Source organism: Oenanthe melanoleuca, chromosome 5 (genome assembly GCF_029582105.1).
Source record: "Oenanthe melanoleuca isolate GR-GAL-2019-014 chromosome 5, OMel1.0, whole genome shotgun sequence".
NCBI lineage: Eukaryota > Metazoa > Chordata > Aves > Passeriformes > Muscicapidae > Oenanthe > Oenanthe melanoleuca.
This window is the reverse complement of record NC_079339.1, coordinates 48,581,945-48,602,486: the sequence shown is the minus strand read 5'-3', so window position 1 is coordinate 48,602,486 and position 20,542 is coordinate 48,581,945. Positions and strand designations below refer to the sequence as shown.

General features: G+C 49.8%; 1 protein-coding gene across 2 annotated transcripts in view; it reads left to right on the top strand.

Moving 5' to 3' along the window:
• Positions 1–3,344: 3,344 nt before the first annotated feature.
• Positions 3,345–20,542, top strand: part of BCL11B (BCL11 transcription factor B) — a 96,766-nt gene continuing 79,568 nt past the window's right edge. For both annotated transcript variants that reach the window (XM_056492956.1, XM_056492955.1), the window contains exons 1-2: positions 3,345–4,335; positions 18,756–19,121. In XM_056492956.1, coding sequence (XP_056348931.1) covers positions 4,278–4,335; positions 18,756–19,121 — 424 coding nt within the window. In that variant the 5' untranslated portion in view covers positions 3,345–4,277. The remainder of the gene's footprint in view (positions 4,336–18,755; positions 19,122–20,542) is intronic.

Here is a 20,542-nt window from a genome sequence, read left to right as displayed (position 1 = left end):
CCTTCCTTCCCTCCCTCCCTCCCTCCCTCCCTCCCTCCTCACCCCCCACCCTGCCCCAACTCCCAGACTTGTATCAAAAATTCTAACTTAGCATGACTTGTATCAAAAATTCTAACTTAGCATAAGCTTTCACATTAAAGACTGAGCAGAAACCAAAATCACATCACATAGAATCTGCAGCTACAATTTTTCTTTCACGGAAAAGTTACTTGACCAAATGGGGAGAAAGAGGAAATGCATTCGAAATATATCCAAGTGGTGCATCACAATTATCCTCCATGAGGATATTGGGACTTCCTCTTTACACTGAAGCTGATGTTATTTATGCACCCATATCCGTGCCAAATTTTAGCTAAAGACATTGCACGATTAAAAAAAAAAAAAAAAGAGAAAGAATAAGAAAAAAAGAATGAAAAGCAAAAAAAGAAAGAGAAACCCAGAAGCTGAGCCTGTGCTGAGAGTTCTCAACTCAGCGTGCCTTGCTGTATACAGGATAAAATGGAATATTTGACATCAGATGAGCTTGTTTTTCCCTATAAGGTTGGCATTTCTGTATGAGAACTCCTCAAATCCCTCATATATTATGAAGACAGAAAAATTATTACCTTAATACAAGATATTTAGTGCAAGAGAGTTCTTTCTCCCCCCTAATTTAAAACAAGGGACCGTGTACTTCTAAAGCGAGCGAAAAGCTTGTTTTCTTGCAGATTATGCTCCCATTTTGCTTGGCCTTTTTTTATTTCTTTTGGTGATATTTTTGTGGGGATTTTGGGGTGTTCTGTTGTTGTGGTGGGGAGCTCCCGCCCCAAGTTTGCGGCCGGTGCCGGAGGCCGGAGCTGAGCCGCACGCCCGGGACAGCGGAGCGGAGGCTGGGGGGGCTCAGCCCCCTTGGCGGCGGCGCAGCCCGGGACAAACGGGGCGATGCCGGGGCCGCCCGGGCAACCCCGGGACCCCGGGCCTCTCGGGGGGCCGCTGCGGCGGCTGGGAAGGAGACAGAAGCGCGGGGCCAGCTGCAGATGGAGGCAGGTCGAGGGATAGGTCAAGGTTAGAGAGAGCCTGCTATTGATCTGGCTTTGAACGCGAGACAGGGAGAGCAGAGAGACTAAAGGGGGAGCTGTGAGACAAGACATTAACAGCTTTCAGTGCTAATGATCACAAGTGCCAGACAGGGGAGGAAAGAGAAGACTGAGAAATCACTTTGGAATTTTTTTTTCCCTCTATTGGGATGTATTTTCGGAGGAGGAGGAGGAGGCAGGCTGGGGGCTCAACCTCCCGAAGCCTTGCCCGGAGGGACAGGAGGGGACTTGCGGCGGCCCCGCTGCCCCGGGCAGCCGGGGAGTCCGCCTGGTCAATCATTGCCGGCCGTATCTCCTGCTCTCGGTGCCCACTGCAAGACACTGGTTAATCAACAGATGATGCCCAGTAACTTCCCGATAAGCCGCGCTCCCAAGGGGTGCAGCTTCCTGCAGCTCGCCCAAGAACGGCGGCGGCCGGACTTTGCCCCCCGCGGCGGCCCCGCGGCGTGGCCTGGGGCCGGGCCGGGCTGGGAGCAGCAGCAGCACGGCCACACAAAGCCTCCGGGCCCCGCCGGCCGCGAGCAGGAGGCATCAAAGCGGGGAGAGCAGCGCGGGCATCTCCATCCCCTCTGACCGCCCGGGCCCCTTCCCGCGGGTCGGAGGTCAGCGAGTGGAGCCTCTTCTGCCCCCCAGCTCCCCGCTGTGCTGCCGCATCCCTTACCCCGACTCGGACACGGCTGCCCCGCAGGGCAGGGCTGGGGGCTCCCCCTCGGGACCCCGGGGCCGTGGTCCCGTCCCTCCCCGCCCAGCGGCGGGGCCCCTGCCATCACCACGGTCATTTTCCTCTGCAGGACCCCGCAGAACAAACCAAACACACGGCGCCAACAACCGCAGCAGTTTAAGCGCCGTTAATGGTCTGGGACGTGTTTGTGGAGCGGTAGAAGAGGCGGAGGGCACGGAGGGCAGCGCCAGGCTGGCCCAGAGCCCAGGGCCGGGCTGCCGTGCCGGGCTCGGCGCTCGCCGGGCCGGGCTGCGGGGTCTGGCAGCGCCGAACGCGAGCTGTGAGCGGGCGGGCGGGCGTGGGGAGGGAGAGGCAGATTTGCTGGAGGAGGCGAGAGCGATGCTGTTTAGCCAAATTCTTCTCAAAGCTGATTAAGGGCACCGAGATGAATTCTGGTTCCCCTCAAGACTCTCATGCGGTTTAATACGAAAGTCACTCATTTAACGTGGAAAGTAAATGACACGAGTGCAGCGCGGGTCTCCAAGTGGGCTCCGGGTACAGGCTGGTTCCTTGGTTTTCTGCTCCATCTGCCTGCGAGCCCCCAGGCCTCCCCTCTCCCCATTGCCCTCGCCTTGGCCAGACCTGGTGCTGAAAAGCTGTTAGCACCGAACTGTTTACTTATCGGGGGAGGAGAGAAAGAGAGAAACAATCTCAGGAGATGGGCCGGGAGAGCGGAGTTGGAGGGGAAAAAGTTGGTTTCCAAGAATCTACCAAGTTAGAAATGCACGCAGTTGTGGGCATTTACCTGCGTGTGAAATAGGAGGACAAGTGCACTGGGATGCAGTTCCTGGGAACTCGGAGGCTCTCCGTTCGTGGCTGAGACTTAATTTCTCCAAGGAAAAATAGTCTCTGCCAGGATTTTAAGGGAAGGGGGGTTGGAGGGCTGGGAGAAGGTCGGAGCGTGTGTGCGTGTGCGGATCGGGTGTGCGCGCGTGTCCCGCTACCATCGCACTTCGGGTAGGGAGAGAGGAGGGGGAAAAAAATCCCTCTCCCCAACCCACACAGATATTTGTGTTGTTGTAAAACTGTTTGAAAGAAATGCAGGGGGAACGCTCTCGCCGCCGAGGAGCTGCGGCGGCGCCCGGAGGGAAGGAAGAGCAGCCCCGCGACCCCTGGGGAGCCTCCGCTGCTGGGCACGGACGGCGGGAGCACGACCCAGCGCCGAGCCCGGGCGGCGGAGAGCGGCGGCCGCGATGAGCGGCGGCGCGGGCGGGCAGCGCGGCACCGCGGGCAGCGCCAGCGCCTCCCCCGCGCCCCGCCGACCCCCGGAGCCTCCCCCGGCCGAGCCGCCCCCGCTGCGGCCGGCGCCGGGCTCGGGGAAGTTTGGCCGTGAGCGAGGATGCGGATTTATCCCTTCCCCCCTGTCTTTCCCTTTCTCCGCGTACTGGGAGCGCGCTGCACAAAGCCCGGAGCGGCGGCGAGCCCTGCGTGTGCCGTAGTTGGTGTGTGTGCGGTGTGTGTGCGTGTGCGGTGTGTGCGGTGTGTGCGAGTGGCGTTTCTTGTTCTCTTGCAGGGTACAATGTTAAAAAGCCACCGCTAGTCGCCCCCAGTGCTCCTACTCTCTGGGTCTTTTTGTCTCTAGTGCAGATTAAACGTCACGTCCGCACTTGAACTTGAATTTTATCCCATTGTACAGAGGCAGCCCCAGCCATAGAGAGACAGAGCGCTCCCAGAGAACCAGGACTCCGCCATCTTCACATTGCAATATATAATAGTAATAGCCAGCACCAGCCCAGCTGCACTGGGGGCTTCCTTCCTTCCAGTCCCAGTGCCAGGCGAGGGGGGAAGAGTGCAAAGTGGTGCAGGAGCACTGGCAATCCAAAAGCACCAGGGCAAAGCAGTGCCACTTGAACTGGGAAAGAGGAGACACAGTTTCGGCTACCCCTTTTCAAAAAAATTCTCTCTATATATCTACCCAGCAAGGGTCAACCTCTGAGAAACAGTTTTTTTTGGCGATTTTTTTTTTCTGGGGGCTATCCCAATTCTAGTACTTTTCTTCTTTTTTTTTTTCTACAGTTTTTTTTTTTTTTTTTTTTTTTTTTTTAATTTTTTTTTTTACCCTCCTGGTGGAAAAGCGCACTTGCCAATTTGCCAAGCACTCTGGAAAGAGGGAAAGAGAAAAGTGTCACTGGCGGTGCATATCCTCCTAAGTTCAAGAAGAGATCTGGAAGTCCAAGTGGCAGAAGCAGTGGAGAAAAGACAGTGTATGAAAGAGAAACAGAAAAAGAACGAGAAAGAGCTTTTCCTGATGATGATGATGATGATGATTTTTAATTGAGAGGGAATCCCATCCAGTGCACCACAGCAGCAACAAAAAGGAGGCTTTTTTTTTTTTTCGTTTTTGATTTTTTTTGAAAGAAGAACTCGATAAAGAAGAAGAATAAAGAGGGGAAAAAAAAAGAGGAGGAGGATCGGCCCCCCAACACATCCCCCCAAACCAGTGCAGCTCTCCAGGCGATGCCAGTGTAAATGCCAGGGCAATGTCCCGTCGCAAGCAGGGAAACCCGCAGCACTTGTCACAAAGAGAGATTATCACACGTAAGTTTGAACTTGGAACCAAACCGATCCGAAATCGAGAAGCAAAATTAGGGAAGGGGAGGAAGCGGTTGGGGAGGGGGGGTGTGGGGGGGAAACTCCAGGAGCAACCGAAGCTGGTAAATGACTTCAGAGAGAGGGAGAGGAGAAGGGAATTAAAGAGGGGAGGGGGGTGTGTGGCTGGGGGGGATGGGCTGGGGGTGGAGGGGGGGAGAAGCCCGAAGTTTGCCGTGCGTTTTTGCAGCGGTGCGGAGGTGAGGCGGGCAGGCAGGCGGGAGGGCAGGCGGCGTGGAGCGGGCAGGAGCTGCCGGCGGGCAGAGCGCGGCGCGGGGCTCTCGGGCGGCGGCGGGCGCGGGGCGCGGCGGAGCGGGGCGCGCTGCTCCGGGCTTCAAGGGCCACCCCGGGCCCGCCCGGGCCACCCCGCCGGGGCTCCGCCGCTCGCCCGCGGCCCCGCTCCTCGCTCCGCGCTTCGGGGGCAGCACGGAGCGGTGGGAAAAGTTGGCCGAGAGCCTCGCCTCGGCGTGACAGCCGGGCCGCGGAGTGGGGCGGAGGAGGACCAAGGTGGGCAGCGAGGGAGGGAGACGCGGAACGGCCGCGGGACTTAGCGGGAAGCACATGGAGGCGGTGGGCTGGCGGCGGGGCCGAGCCCCCCGGCGCTGGAACGCGGGGCAGGTAGACGGCCAGCTGCGCCCTGCCCGCCCCAGGTGCATCGCCGGCGGGGGAAAAGAACTCTCCTCCTAAGCGCGGGGCAAGGCAGAACCAGCTCGGCCGGGGCTAGAGGCAGGGCAGGGGCTGCCGAGGGGCCAAGTGCTGGTGGGAGTTTCTGTCGGTGGCGAGGGGCGCGAGGAAAGCCGAGGCGGGGACCGGGGATGGAGTGCACGAAATGCGGGTCGGGCAGCGGCACCGGCTCGCCTGCGGGGCAGGAGCGGAGGCTGCACTTTGCTGAAGCTCCCATTGTAAGTGAAAATACACACATATGCTCACCCCCCCCCCGCCCCCTCCCCCGAAAAAAAAAAAAAAAAAAAAAAAAAAAGAAAAAGAAATAGGGAAGGAAAAAATAAAGGGGGGGGAGGGAAGGAGGCATCCCCCCTCCCCCCAGCACCAGAATCCCCCTCCTCCCCGTTCCCACCCCTAAAGCTCCGGGAAGGGGCGAGTGCCTGCAGGCAGAGTAGGGGGCAGGTCCCCGAGCGGGCGCCCCACTGCGCTGCACGGCGCTCTCGTCCCCGGGGGCTTGTGCCGCCAGGGGGGAAATGTGGGGACGCCTCCCGGGGCGTGCGGCCCCCAGCGCTCCGCGCTGCTCCGACGCCTCCGGGGCACGGGGAAGGCGGAGGTCAGGGGGGGCCCATTTTCCTCCTATAGCGTAGGACAAGTTTGGGGGGTGGTAAGAAAATGCCCCGCACCCGGGAAGCCCGGCCGGACCCCTGCCCCCCCCGCCCCGCAAGACGAGTCCGCAAGTTGTTGTGCTGCGGGGGGCGGCGGCTGCACGGAGCCAGCCCGGGGCTGAGCCTGAGCCGCGGCGGATCCGAATATTTATGTTGAGATTTTAAAAAATTTAAATAAATAAATAAAATATTTCCCCGGCTTCTCTCCCCTCCCCTGAAAGCCAAGAATAGGAGCCATCTGCCAGGAGCATTTGGTGCTTGCGAGCTCCTCTCTTTCTTTGTTACCGGTGATAAATTTCTGTTTCTAAGATTTCCTTGGGAATCGAGATATATATGTTTATATAATTTTTCCACCTCCATTGGGATTATCTTTTCATACCGGAGGACTGCTGGGGGACGGTTTGAGTTCCGAAATATAAATTTCTTTCACTGTTTCTGTATTATTTTTTTTTCATATATACATACATATATATGTGTGTGTATATATATATATATATATATGCATTTTTTTAATGTGCGTCTTTATTTTTTAAAAAGTACCCCTCACTCCACCCCCAGTCCATCAGCTGGTGGAACCTTGATGAAGATGCATCTGGTATTCAGCTTTTTCTAGGGGGGTTGTTTTTAATTCATTGTTATTTTGGAGCCAGATTTGCATCACCATAAAAGGTGGATCCCCCCTTCCTCAATTCCCTCCCCTTCATTAATTGCATTTTTGATTTTAGCCATCCGGTTTGGAAAATGTCTTAGCCTTTTTGTTGGTGGCTTCTTTTTTTCCCCCTCTTTCTGTTTTTTAATTTTCTTTTTAAAAGAAAAAGCATCAACAGCCACCTAAATCGCCCAGTGTAATTTCTCCCACTTGTTTTCTGTCTCACTTGCGAGGAGATGTGGGGTGTTGAAAGGGGGTGTGCGGAAAATCTGTTTTGTTGCGCACGTCTGAATTTGTTTCAATGGGTGAAACATTTCTTTTCTCGCTGCTGTTGCTGCTGGGGGTGGCGGGGAAGGGGGGTGGAGAAGAGAGCCAGGTAGGTTTGTTATTCCAATTTGATCTCCTTTTCCGATCGCTTTACTTGAAGGTAAATAATGAGGCAGGAGAGTATTCAAAGGTGCCGAGGAGCTGCGTGTACAATGGGTTGGTTTAGCGGGAAGGCTGGGGGAGGAATGGAGAGCAGAGCAGCACGAGCTTCCCTCCCTACCCTCTTGTATTTATCTATCTCTCCATCCTGAGGAAGCTGGCGGAGAAATCAGCCTGCATACTGAACAGTGGCAGGGAAAAAAAATGAAGGTATCCAGGGGAGGAGGTGGTGGGAGGCGGGGGGGCGGGGGGAGCTGCATCGGGCTGGGGTTGGGGCTGGGGAGCAGGAGCGCAGGCATCTCAGTGCACAGGTCTGAGCCTCAGCTGCAGGCTTGCAGGAGAGGGGGTCGCCGTCTCTGCACTCCTTGGAAAGTGTCATTCATGGGGGAAAAGCAGCCAGGCAGTGTCCTCTCCAAAGGGGAGTTTGGAAAGTAGTGGGCAAACAGAATAGGGAACCAAAGCATTTAAAACAAAATAGTCAATCCCAAGCCAAGCCCCCAAAGCCAGCATGAATTGATACTGTTTTCAGAAATCTTGCCTTTATGTCGTGTTTAGCTTGGGCTTTTTTCTCCCTGTCTCCCTTTTTGGCATCTGTCAGGGGAGTTGCATTTCAGGATGGATTGGAGGTCTCTGCCAGGCAAAGGAAGAGATGGGGAGAGAGACAGAGAGAGAGAGAAGGGTTTTCTGACACTGTTCAGCTGGAGTTTATTTGGTTTCGTGCACTTGGTGTTTGGAGAAACGTTTAGATCCTGAGTGTGAGACAAACAAACTCAAAAAGGAGAGAAAGTGCAATGTAGTTGTGCTCCAGAGTTGCAGCATCTCATTGGCAAAGTGGTCTTTAAGACTGCAAAACGGGGTGGCCTGCCTGTCCTTTCCAGGCTCACCCAGGCAGCCTTGTAAAGGGGCATGTGTGAAAAAAAACAGAGGTGAAACACACGGAGAGAAAAGAGCAACTCTGGACCTTTCTTCACTGGTGGTGGACAGAGCAAACTTGGTAGCCAAGCTGATTTAAATGGGGGGACAATGCAAAAGAGCTGATTATGTATAGAAGAGGAGGCTGAAGTGTTGAGCTGCTCTGTGCAAAGAAATGTTATTTTGGTTTGGTTCAATTTGCTGATTTTTCCAGCTTAAGATCTTCCATTTTTAACTTAAGAAATCTGTTTTCAAACTAGCCCTGCATTTTGCATTTAAAGGAAATGTGAAAGGCAAAAGCATGTAAAAAGCTCGCTGGTAGCAGTTTTGCAGAAGGCGGCAAAGCAAGAACAGGTCTGTAGAGCAGCAGCAAAGACTGAGAGAGAAAGGCACAGGAAAATCATACAATTCTAGGCAGAGAACCAGGTTTCCCAAGGCAGGTCTTCAGTACCTGGTCAACAGGTTTCCTAGGAAGAGCAATAATTTCCTGTATCACTTTGTTTTGTACGTAGTCATTAAAAATCATAACAAAAACCCCTATGATTTTTTGCATGTCAAAGTTTTGCAAATTGCTCCAAGGAGCTTCTCTTAAAATGCATTTAGATTTAGTGCAATTAACGCACTTTCCCTGCAGAACAAAACCCACACCAATGTAATCAACTCTAATACAAAGAGAATGTAAGCTGTGACTGAAGAATTAGAGAGGAAATTACTATTATTTTAAGGATGGATGACTTTTTCATAATACCTGCATGGCTGTGCACAGAAAAGCTTAACGTGCTTTTAAAAGACATTACATGTGTTTACTTTAAATAGGACAGGGGGAAAAAAAGGTTGTATGCTGTTGAATTCCAGGTTGTCTTTCATTTGAATATATTTGTATTGGACTTAAAAGATAAATAAAAAAATTACTGGCACATTTTCATGGTTTCTGCTCTTTCAAAATATTTTTTTTTTAACTGGTGCAGAATAACTAGGTTGTGGCTGTGGGTTGTTCTGTCCTTTTTGGTTGATATGTCCGGTGGCTTAAATAGATATGCAGTGGGTGAGAAACCATTTTGCAGTTTTTTTCTGGTCGGCAGATGCAGAGCATATTTTGTCAAGCTTATTTAAATACCGAGAAATAAAACTCTTCAAGATTTTACAAACTGGCTGCCTTTAACAGGCATGGTGGGAACCCTTGTTTTGCACAAAATGCGTGTTTCTCTGCAGAACAAAGGGTTGTCTTGTGGCATATTTGGTAATAATTATGACTTAGAGAAGTGTGTGCTTGAAGAAGTAGTGCAAATTTCTGATATAATTTATAGGCTCTGGCTGACTTCAGCTGCTCTTCCCAGGGCTGCGAGCAAACCTCTCTGCTTCAAAAACGCTTCTCACGCGATGTTAGCTCGTCTCCCACATTTCCTACCTGGATCGCTTTGCTCGTTGCGTTGTTTGTTGATGGAAAATACTTTCCAAAATAAACTTCGCCGGGCTGCCGGAGCCTGCCGTGCGCCTCGGCCGCCAGTGGCGGGGGTTGGCGACTAGGGGGAGCTCCCAGCCCGTGCGATGGCCACGCCGGCCCCGCCGCGGGACGCGCGGGATGCGCCGCCGGAGCCCGCACGGCCGGAGCCCGCACCCTGCATGGCCAGAGCCTGCATGGCCAGAGCCTGCACCCTGCATGGCCAGAGCCTGCATCCTGCATGGCCAGAGCCTGCATGGCCAGAGCCCGCACCCTGCATGGCCAGAGCCTGCATGGCCAGAGCCTGCACCCTGCATGGCCAGAGCCCGCACACTGCATGGCCAGAGCCCGCACACTGCATGGCCAGAGCCCGCACACTGCATGGCCAGAGCCTGCACACTGCATGGCCAGAGCCCGCACACTGCATGGCCAGAGCCTGCACACTGCATGGCCAGAGCCCGCACACTGCATGGCCAGAGCCTGCACCCTGCATGGCCAGAGCCTGCATGGCCAGAGCCTGCACCCTGCATGGCCAGAGCCCGCACCCTGCATGGCCAGAGCCTGCACCCTGCATGGCCAGAGCCCGCACCCTGCATGGCCAGAGCCTGCATGGCCAGAGCCTGCATGGCCAGAGCCCGCACCCTGCATGGCCAGAGCCCGCACCCTGCATGGCCAGAGCCTGCACGGCCAGAGCCTGCATGGCCAGAGCCCGCACCCTGCATGGCCAGAGCCTGCATGGCCAGAGCCTGCACCCTGCATGGCCAGAGCCCGCACCCTGCATGGCCAGAGCCTGCATGGCCAGAGCCTGCACCCTGCATGGCCAGAGCCCGCACACTGCATGGCCAGAGCTTGCACCCTGCATGGCCAGAGCCTGCATGGCCAGAGCCTGCACCCTGCATGGCCGGAGCCCGCACCCTGCATGGCCAGAGCCCGCACCCTGCATGGCCAGAGCCCGCACCCTTCACGGCCAGAGCCTGCATGGCCAGAGCCCGCACCCTGCATGGCCAGAGCCTGTACGGCCAGAGCCCGCACCCTTCACGGCCAGAGCCCGCATGGCCAGAGCCCGCATGGCCAGAGCCCGCACCCTGCATGGCCAGAGCCCGCCCGGCCGGAGCCCGCACCCCGCAGGGCCGCACCCCGCATCCACCCGGCGCTCACCGAACGCGCTCGGCGCAAACTTGCGCTATTGATTTTCATGCGAAGATCTATAGAGAGCTAGCCGAGAGAGGCTGACAGCGAGACAAATCTATTTTTAACTAAATCGCGGCTGATTAATTGACTCGGGCGGACAGGAGTTTTTAATTAAAATTAGTTTTTAACGGTGCTTTTTATTGTCAACAGACAATGTTTAAATTCTCAATTTGTTGTTGTCAGATAGTGATCGGGGTAATGATACCTGCACATGAGCGAGCCCCTGCGTGGTGGGGAGCGGGGGGAGCCCATGGAGATCCATATGTTTGTTCCAGTGGATGTGAAAACACAGAGGGAAGAAGCTGGAGTTGTAGGATAAGATGTATGCAGCAACAAAGCAGACACACATGTACAGAAATTGGCTTCGATTACATATCAGAAAGCCACATGTACTCCTGCCGAGAGGATCTGATACAAGATAGTTAACTGTACTTTGATCCTCAGGTCCTTAGAGCAAACTACCTGTAGTTCCTGCAAATGAAAATAAGCATTCTTTTTTTTTTCTAGAGAAATAAACACAAAATCACATCTGTCATGTAGAAGTTGCTGCTGAGCATCTCACAGGCTTCTCCGACGGGCTTGTGCTGCTGTCTGCTGCAGTCGGCTTGCGTGTCGTAGGTGGACTTTAGCAGGACACTTTCTTGCCCAAACATATAATTTAGTGGGCTACACACGGGAAGCTTTGGATATCTGTTTCACCCATCCTGAGAAGTCCATCAAGTTACAGCACTATTAACATAGCAGAAGTGTCTTATTTTTAGGGTGCAATATGTGCATGCTTATCCTGTGACAGGAAAATGCGCTTTATTCTAACCTTCAGGAGAAGTAAATTAGGTCAGACAAAGGATCAGGGCTGTCATCAGCTGTACAAAAACCCTTCACTCTTGGGTAGAGAGGACCAGTAATTTATCTGATGATTTCTCTACTTCATTTAATGTTTGAATTGGGCTAGTTTGAAGCATATAGGCAGCAGCCAGCTCATTTGACAGACTGATAAGCTGAAGAGCACAGTGCCTGGGCTGTTGCTGGTGCTAGTGTTGCACAGCCATAGGGAAAACCTTCCCTTCTCCCCTCCCAAAACCTCAGACTTCACTTACTGTGGCTTTCCTTCCATTGCATGATTATTAACTTTTATCAAGAGAAGCAGCTATCCCCCTCTCCTCCTCCCCTTCCTCTGCCCACCAAGTGCACATACACCCAAGCTCCCCTTCCTCTCGCTCTCTCCTCTGCCTCTCACCTTTCCCACTCCCTCAGGTCAAAGCCTGGTGGAAAAGCCTCCCTGCAGAGACCTGTTACCCCAAAATGGCTCTCAGCCTCCTTGCCAGAGCATTTCCTACTCTTTGGTTGCAGTTCGGCTTTTCTAGGGTTGCAGTGAAGTTGTTGGTTGAATTTAGTCTCCCTTCGGTACCATCCAGAGAAAGCATGTGGAAAAATAAAGAGTGGCTGGGGCTTACCCACATGCATTAAAGTTAGCAGTGCCACTAAAGCACTCGGTGAAACATCAGCATAGTCTATAGACGGCTTAATATGTATGTATCTTTTTAACGAGGGAGGGAAAAGGCATCAATAACTGCATGCATTGATAAATGCATGATTCATTCAGCTGCTTGTACTATAGCACCTTCCTCCTCGGTGTTTATTTACTTTTTAAAATGTATCTAAGCAGGCTGCACACCATTTCTCGGCTTTCAGTTGCAGCCTCAGAGGCTCTTGAACATCAGTTAAATTTTCTTGTTGTCTGCCCTCCTTCTCAAAAAGCTGTTGCTTGTTCAATACTGTAGATCCTTGCTGGAGCTTTAAGTAGCAGCTTATTTCTTTTCTTTTCTTTTTTTTTTTTTTCCTTTTTTATTTTTTTTTTCAAAGGATATATAAAAAATGCCTAAAGCAGGCTATTCGAAAACAAATTAAAGTAGAGGGACACACTTCATGCATTGCAGGCACGCGCCAGTAGAAGGGGGTTAGAAGAATATAATCATTTTACTGGCAAAAGTGACACCAGATCGAGGATTTGATTAATGGTGCAGCATTCACAGGGACTTAGTTCTGTATTTTTGACATATGCAAGTCTTTTGTGTAGTTGCCTCAGTGCAAGAAATTCCGTTTTGTTTTTTTCCTGGAGCAGCTGATAATTTGTGTGTGTGCTGGATATGCCCAAGGTACTTTCCAAAGACTAAGCACTAGACAGCACAGTACAAAAAAGGAATCCAAAGTTAAGGGAAAGGAAAAAAACATACTGGTTTACTTAACTTTTTTATGACCCCTTTTACTAAGCCACTGGAAGAAGCCATAAATTCGCTGAATATTATAATGAGTATGCTTCAATGAAAGCACAAAAAAAAGGCTTAAGAAAATAGTATATGAGCAACAGTGTGCCATAAACAATTGAAAAATTCAGTCTTTTTTGAGTCTGATATTTAAGAAAAGGACAGTGCTGTTGTGTGTTTAATATATGCTCAGAACCAATTACTTAATTTTGACCATGCCTTTTAAATCCTTGGGTAAGAATCTCTGCTTCCAGTATTCTTTTCTATGCCAGTTGAAAGCCTGTACCCAAATACTGCTCCTTCTCCTTTTGTGGCACCAAGCACTCCTTTCTCTCCTTGGTTGTCGTTTAGTTTTAAATAAAACCAATGTATTCACTGGGGAACAAAGAATGCTTTTATATCACATCATCGCATCCCATTTTATCTGCAGAGATTTACAGCTTCTGCAGTCTATAGAAGAGCCTATACATTTTCTACTTTCAAAAGCAGTAAATATTTTTTTATTAATGTATAGTTTACTTAAGAGACACACTACTCCCTTCCGTAACACTGTACACAGTTTCTGAAGAAATAACATCTGACAAGTGCTGGAGATTTGTGCAGATTCTCGGATATTCTTGTCTTTTGTCCTGTTTGGGTCCAGCGTGGTAATTGTGTCGTTTTCCTTCTTCTTTCCCCTAAATCTGATGTGTTGACTGGCTCTTTGTGGCAGTGCTCGGGCTCGCTCAGTCTCAGGTGTGTGCAGAGGGTTAAACTGCGTTCAGAGAGATTTCTGCAGCACGAGGTGTCTGAGGTCCCAGCGCTGCAGCACAGCCCTTCGCCTCGCAGCCCTCTGCGGGTGTGAAGCTTTGGGGTGGCCGGGTCATTCCTTGCCCGGTCGCTGCCCCGCCGTGTCCCGGTCCCCCGGCGGTGCCCGGGGGAGGCTCCAGCCTGCCCGGGGCCCCGCACCTGCGGCTGTGCGTGCGGGACCGGCCGGCTCCGAGGGGCACAGCCCCGCCTGCCGCTGCTCCCGCTGCCTTTGTGCGCTCTGCCGAGAGCCGCTGGGACAGCGAGGCGCACTGCGCTCCCCTGTGCTTCGGGAGCGTCTCCATCGAGCTGCCTCTCCCGGCGAGCTCAGCCTCACACTTACGTTCAGAAAAAAAACTAAATGCCGCAAACAGTTGTTTTCGCAGCCTTCAGAAAAATTAAAAATTGGTGGCAGATAAGTGGCGCCTAGTGCCGCTGAGTGCAGTGCTGCTGCAGTATGTAGGCATCATCTCAACTCTGCACCTTGTGGCTGCAGGGAGCTGCTGGGATGCTCTGGAAGCGGGTTATTGATAAACTTCGATGGCGAGGAGCCGCTTCGCCCGCTCTGAGCAGCGTTAGTCTTTGTGCAGCAAGGATCCTGACACCGATCTGGGTGATAACCCAGCCAGAGAGCGTGCGATTCGAGCTATTTCCGTTAAGCATGTCGATGTTACAGTAAATGTGACATGTGGGAGTTGATGGAAGGGACATCGTTTTCAGGCCTGCTTTGGGCCAACACCCTGAAGAGCAAGTCTGTCCTTTGTGCTCACTCCCCAACTAGGCTGAGCTCTCTCTGGCTGTGCCAGAGACAGAGCAGTGACAGTGTGAGGAGAGCAGTGCACTTGATGTGCTGCAGCACATTTCTAGGCAGTATCCTGTACCTGGCCACCAGGAACTCTGTCCCCATGGTGGGCTCTGGGCACCCCCAGCTTGTCCCAGAGAAGGGTGGCCCATGGGGTAGCCTGTGCCTTGCCCCCCAGGTGGCCACAGGGGTGGGCAGAGGCCGTGGCAGGGTGCTGGGGCAGGCAGGGCACCCAGCAGCACCTCTGCAGTGAAGGCACTGGCAGTGCTCACCTTCATCACCCCGTTATTGATTTGTGCACAAACCAGCCATGGGGAGAATGTTTCAGACGCAACACTTTGGCCCAACACCAAAACACTTCCTCTGCCCCCTTTACCTCTTTTTGATACTATAGAACAAGAAAAATAAGGAAGAGAATAGGTAGGCAACTTCTAGATGCTTTCTTACCCTGGTTCTGCAGAGCAATAAAAAGACAAGAAAAGAAATGATTGCTGTCTGGACTCAGCCTCACCCAAATTCTGTGAACAAGCATCCATGATTCTGTCCTTTAAAGCCTTGGAAATGATTTTTAACAAAACAGTCCTTTCCACTATTAGTGGGCAAGATTTTGAGACAACTGACAGGCAGAAAGTAGTTAGCATGTGTGTTCACTTTAACACTGGGCATGAGAGCATTGTTTGCATGGGGCACATATGCTCTAATGATGTCACCATGCTGGAGTAGGAGTGCTGGTGGCTTTGTGACAGTACCTTTATGGAATTAAGGGGCTTGTCCACTGTATTTTGGTGTGGTAGGCAGCCAGAGACCTTGGAGATGCTGCTTAGAGTCCAGTCAGCAAGTAAAATGTTTTTTCAAGTAAAGCGAATGATTTGGATTGTCCGGTTACTTTAATTTCACAAAGCCATCATATAACTGTGTCACTCATGTCCCCAAAGACTGCCCGTAGCCTGTGCTCCCTAGGCAGGCAATGCCAAGGCAATCCTCTGTGTAGGAATCTCTGGATGTAGGGAAAATACTGGGCACACCTTAACATGCCTGAAAGAACTAGGGCACAAGTCCTGGTTGGAAATAGCTCTCTTTTTATTTTTCACTTTTCTCATGTAAGTGACATGAGATATTTTCCCTTCTCCTATTTTGTGTCGCCTAATTTCTTATTCTTTAAAAAAAAATATAATTTTAAATAAATACTTGTGAAGAAACACCCTCCTACCTCTAAACCCATCTACCAACAACAGCAATGAAACCACAGAGTTAAATTCAAATAATGTGAAGCGACTCATTTTAAACCCACAGACACAAGCAGAGTCAGAACTTTAGATTGAGACTGGCCTAAATTGCCCCACTGGTATTAAAGGGCTCCTTAAACAGCCTAAGATCTTGGCTGTTGTATTAACCAGGCATGACCCGATGCGTTATGGGCTGGACTTGCAGGCTTTTTTCTCTTTCCCTTTGTGGGTTTTAAATCTCTCCTGTAATGTTACTTGAATGTAGGTTTTTAATGGCTTAATTGAGTTGTCAATAGGAAGCCTTTTCTTTCTTCTTCTTTTTTTTTTTTTTATTCTGAGTAAAAAAAATAAATGCAAATTGACATGGATAAAATGCATTTGAAGATCTATTCAGTATTTTGTTTTTCATTCTTTTGTGTCTGTTTTCCATGTTGTGAATAAGGGGATGTAATATAGCTTCTGCATTGTTGCGTGAATAGCTGGGCTCATGATTGATGATTTATTAAGCTCAAATCAGAAATAGAATTGAGTAAAAAAAAATCTTTTGATAATTTGAAACCCAATTACTACTGATCACGAGGGCTCGGCGTACCAAGAAAACGAAAAGCTGATTTTTGGTGATGTGACGACTGCCAAAATATGAAGGAATACCAGATGTTATTTTAAAAAAGTGCCATTGCGGAGTCCTTGGAAAGAGAGAGTGAGAGAGTGTAAGTGAATAGGCATATGTGGATTTAACTAATATTCAAATGAAGCGTAGAACTGAAAAGAAAGAATTTGTAACAGTTTAGCTGTTTAAACCTCCTTCATGTTTCCACAGGCGCTTGGTCAGGACCCTTATCAGTTGCAGCAATTTTGCTACATTTTCTGAAGAGCACGATCTAAATCACAGGCAAAAAAAAAAAAAAAAAATCCTCACATCAAAAGATAATAAAGTTGAGATCCGTGCTTTTCTTTTTATTTGTTACATATATATAAATGCCAAAATTCAGCCATTGTAATTTAAGACATAGACTTTAATCAAAAGGCTTTCCAGGAATGTTAGTAACTACTAACAAGCATTTTTTTCCCGTGCCATCTTTTATTCTTACGACCCTTAGTTCAGTTCCTGTTTTCGTGTTGTCTTTTCCAGCTCTTTGTCCCATCTCCCGCTTGTGTATCTTCGTGCCTGTGAGTGCCTCTCTGTACGGTTTTAAAAAATATTTTGACACACTATTCCCCCTTAATAGGAATTCTGGCTACAAATTGCGTGCACATTTCTAAAAGACCCTTTTCACAGTGCTTTTCTTTTGGCTCTAAAATGATGTATATGTAATTGGTAATTAAAGGTGCAAGCTCTCTTCAATATAAACAATATTGCTCAATGTTAGATCATTAAAGGGAACTGCAGCACTAAATAATTACCTTTTGCATCCTGACACACTGTTCGCAGGTACCCGCTCCCTTCCCAGCAGTGCCTTTTCAGCACAGGGTTATAGTCACATTTTCACTAAGGCAAGGAGACATCTTTTCATGGTATAAATTGGGGAATTAATTGCTCACTATTGTCTTCAAACTCCTTTTAAACTTAGATGAAGGGGAAAAAGGTAATTAATGATTTTCAGAATGAGTGAGTTGGGAAACATAAGCCTTCTTGTGCCCATTGTCGGCTCCAGCAGGACGGTCCATGCTTGGGCACTTCTCTGGGGTCCCTGTCCTTTCCTGCTGGCACTGCTGCTCTCTGCTTCACTGTTGAGCTCTGATGCAACTTGTAAGACAGCTGGTAGATATGCTGAGCAGTTATTTATTCTGGAAGGCAAAAATGGGAGCGATTCTTTTTCTAAACTGTCTTTTTTTCAAGGCTTAGCCATTTTTGTTGCCAGGCAATGCATTCCACCTTCTACCTCTTGCCCCTTTTCTATGCGTTCGTTATTTTTACTTTTTTTTTTTTTTTTTTTTTTTTTTTTTTTTTTTTTTTGCATTTGCTGAAGAGTGGGACAAAAATTCTTTTGTTTTCAGAATGCAGAAGAGTCCAGGTCTGAATTATAACTTCTGTCTATCACAGTCTTACTTCTTTGAGACATTTGTGTTACTTACTTTCCCCAGGAAATCCATAAGGAAACTGCTTGGGCTAATAGAGAAGATTTTTCCTCCTATTCCTTTAATCCTGATTCGATTAGAGGTCTCAGTCACTGATTTACATACTGTTAGTTCCTCTGTTTAGTTCAGCCCAAATCCTATAGTCCTCGCAGAGGCAAACCAGCCTTAGGCAAAAGTCAGTGGAAATTTTGCCTGAGTAAAGTCCAAGGTTTGTATGATTTGGCAGTTACATGGCAGAACAAGAGAAAATAAACCAAAAAACATGTTTTGCCCCAGAAACGGATTTTGATCCACAATTATTTTATAGTGTAAAAATTATCTTCTAAATACTGATTTAAAATATACTGGGTTTTATTAATTGTGAAATGAGAAGTTATGTATTTCTTAGAAACTGATTCAAGTCACTCAGAAATTCTTTCCCAGTGTTTGGGGGTAAAAGTAGGAAATTCAACCAGTCTGTGGACAAGATTTAAACAAAAAAACCCTTTTATTAGCCTATATAGCAATGGCAGGGTTATTTGCCATTGGAAACATAGAGTGGAATATTTCAGGCTCAGCCAATATTCCAGTATGTTAAATAAGTGCCTCATTCCCTTTCCCACTGTACACACTTTTGAAACCCCTTAACTGCTCATGAGACCATACCCTGCTTATGCTAGTCTTGCAAGTATTTTTTTTTGTAATTTCTGCTAATGGGTGGTCATTTAATCCTGCTGGTAACTCTGTAATGGGACAAGGTGGTGCTAATTTTGTATGACACGGCGAGCCTGGTCCTGACAGTTTGGTGCATAAAAGCTTTCCCCCTCTCTCTGAAAAAGAAGGAAAGATTTGGGTGCATAAGCTTTGCTGGATGGGGCCTTGGCCAGATGGCTGGGAGACGCGGAGGGAATGAGAAGGTGGGATAAAAAGAGAGGAACTATTTCAGAATGTGACTTGGGGCTCGAACGCTTGCAAAATGGCTCTTTGCTGATATCCTTGCAGTGCTGGCAGCAGTGGGAAGGAGCTGTCAAGAAAGCTATGCCAGGTCAGCCTTTCCATTTTGTTTCAGGCAGGCTTGGTTGCAAAATATATTGAAATCATTCTGGGAGAGCGGAAAAGCTGAAAAATAAAAGAAAGATCTAATCAGGCTTGGCTCCTTTGAGGGGGGTGGGGGGAGGCTGGGCCTCTGGTGATGCATCCTTGAGAGTCTCAAACACTCAAAGCAATCTCCTTCTCTTTTCCCCTCGTCCCTTCCCTCCCTCTCTCTCCTTGTCCATGCAAAGCAGAGGCTGACCATGTGGAACCGGCACTGGCCGACGAGGACGAGAGCCTGGCAATAGCAGACCCCGGCGGCATCAGCATCGCCGCGGGCGGGACAGACCCCGACTTGCTAACCTGCGGACAGTGTCAGATGAACTTCCCGCTGGGAGACATCCTGGTTTTTATAGAGCACAAGAGAAAACAGTGCAATGGCACTGGTGGTGTCTGCTATGAAAAGAGCATGGATAAGAGCAGCCCTCCCCCCTCCTCACGCGCCGAGCTCAGGAAAGTGTCAGAGCCAGTGGAAATCGGGATCCAAGTCACACCCGATGAAGAAGACCGTCTTCTCACGCCTACAAAAGGAATTTGCCCCAAGCAGGAGAACATTGCAGGTACAGCACGTTTTACACTCAGTCAACTTGCCTAGGTAATCTTTTAACTGGAGTCCTCTAGCAAGTGCCATGAAACAGGCTTCAGCAACACGTCTTTATAGGAGCTGTCCATCTGGAGGATCCTCGTGGCTCTGCAGGGCTGACCATCCCTGTTTAATTCATTGTAGCTGTCTGTGCAGGGACAGCTGCTGGAAAAAGGGGCCTCTCAGGCAGCCTGGTGAGCTAAGGGGCATCCTGTACATCTGGGAAAAAGCAGAAAGTTGGGGTCAGAAAACATTTCAGGAGCATCCTTAAGCAAGTAGCAGTGGCAGAGGGATAGGGGACTTTGGTGAGGTGCTCAGTTCAGTCCTGTTGCAGATACCCTTTCTCACATGCAGACTCATTGGGAAGGACTGCATCCTGACACTAGTGATGTCAGTGGAAAAATCCTCTTCCCACTGACTGGTAGTGGGAAGAAGATTTTTTTTGTGAGGGATAAAGAAGGGTTTTGTTAAGTCCTTAATTTTCCTTTCCTGGGGTAGATATCAGCTTCTGGGCCTGCACTGCTGCCTGTGCTGCCTGTCCTGAGCCTCCTTAGATAGCTTGGGGTGGGTGGGCAACACCTCCACTCTCATGCACACCCCAAATAGATCTTCTGAATGAGAAGATTGAATGAGGATACAACAGCACAGGCTGACTTGGCTGAGCAAATTGCAGGCATTTTCTTTTTCTAAAACTCTCACATGTGGTGAAGCTAACGTTCGTTCAGTGGACCTCCCCTGCTCAGATGTGGGCAGGCAGGTGATGATTATCCACCTAGGTGAGGTGGTATGCAGTGGTTCCTGCAGAGTGCCTGGCATGGGGTTGCTACCATCAAGCAGGGTGTTTTTCCCCTCTGCAGTGGTGAAAGGATGACTCTCCTCCCTGCTAGTGAGGGGTTTTATGTTACACAGCAGGATCTCCCCTCAAACAGGCCTTTTTTGTTCAAACTGACTGCATCCCATACAGGAGACCAGTGACAATTTGTCTTTGCTGCCACTATCCCAATGTCTCTAGGAACTGTCCTATGGGATTAGATCTGACAGTCCAGGATCCCACCTGTGGTAGAGATTTTCCCATGAGGGGATCCCCAGAAGACTGGTGAGAGGCTCCTATCTTAACAATTGAAGCTTAAGAGATTTCCACTTTTAGTGTTGGAGGTCTCTGAGCCAGGCCCCAGCACCTCTGACAGGCTTGGGCATCACTTCAGTGAGGGTGTGGGCTCTAAAATGCTGCAGTCTTCAGATCTCCTGTCTTTTAGAACAGGACAGACAATGCCCATTGACTATACTGTCTTCTTCCAGGAATCTTGTTTTTGAGTGCAGCCACCACCTTGACATGAGGCAGGTGGTAGCTTTGGGAGCATTAGCTGTGGCAGACCTGTGCTGGAGCATTGTAAGCAA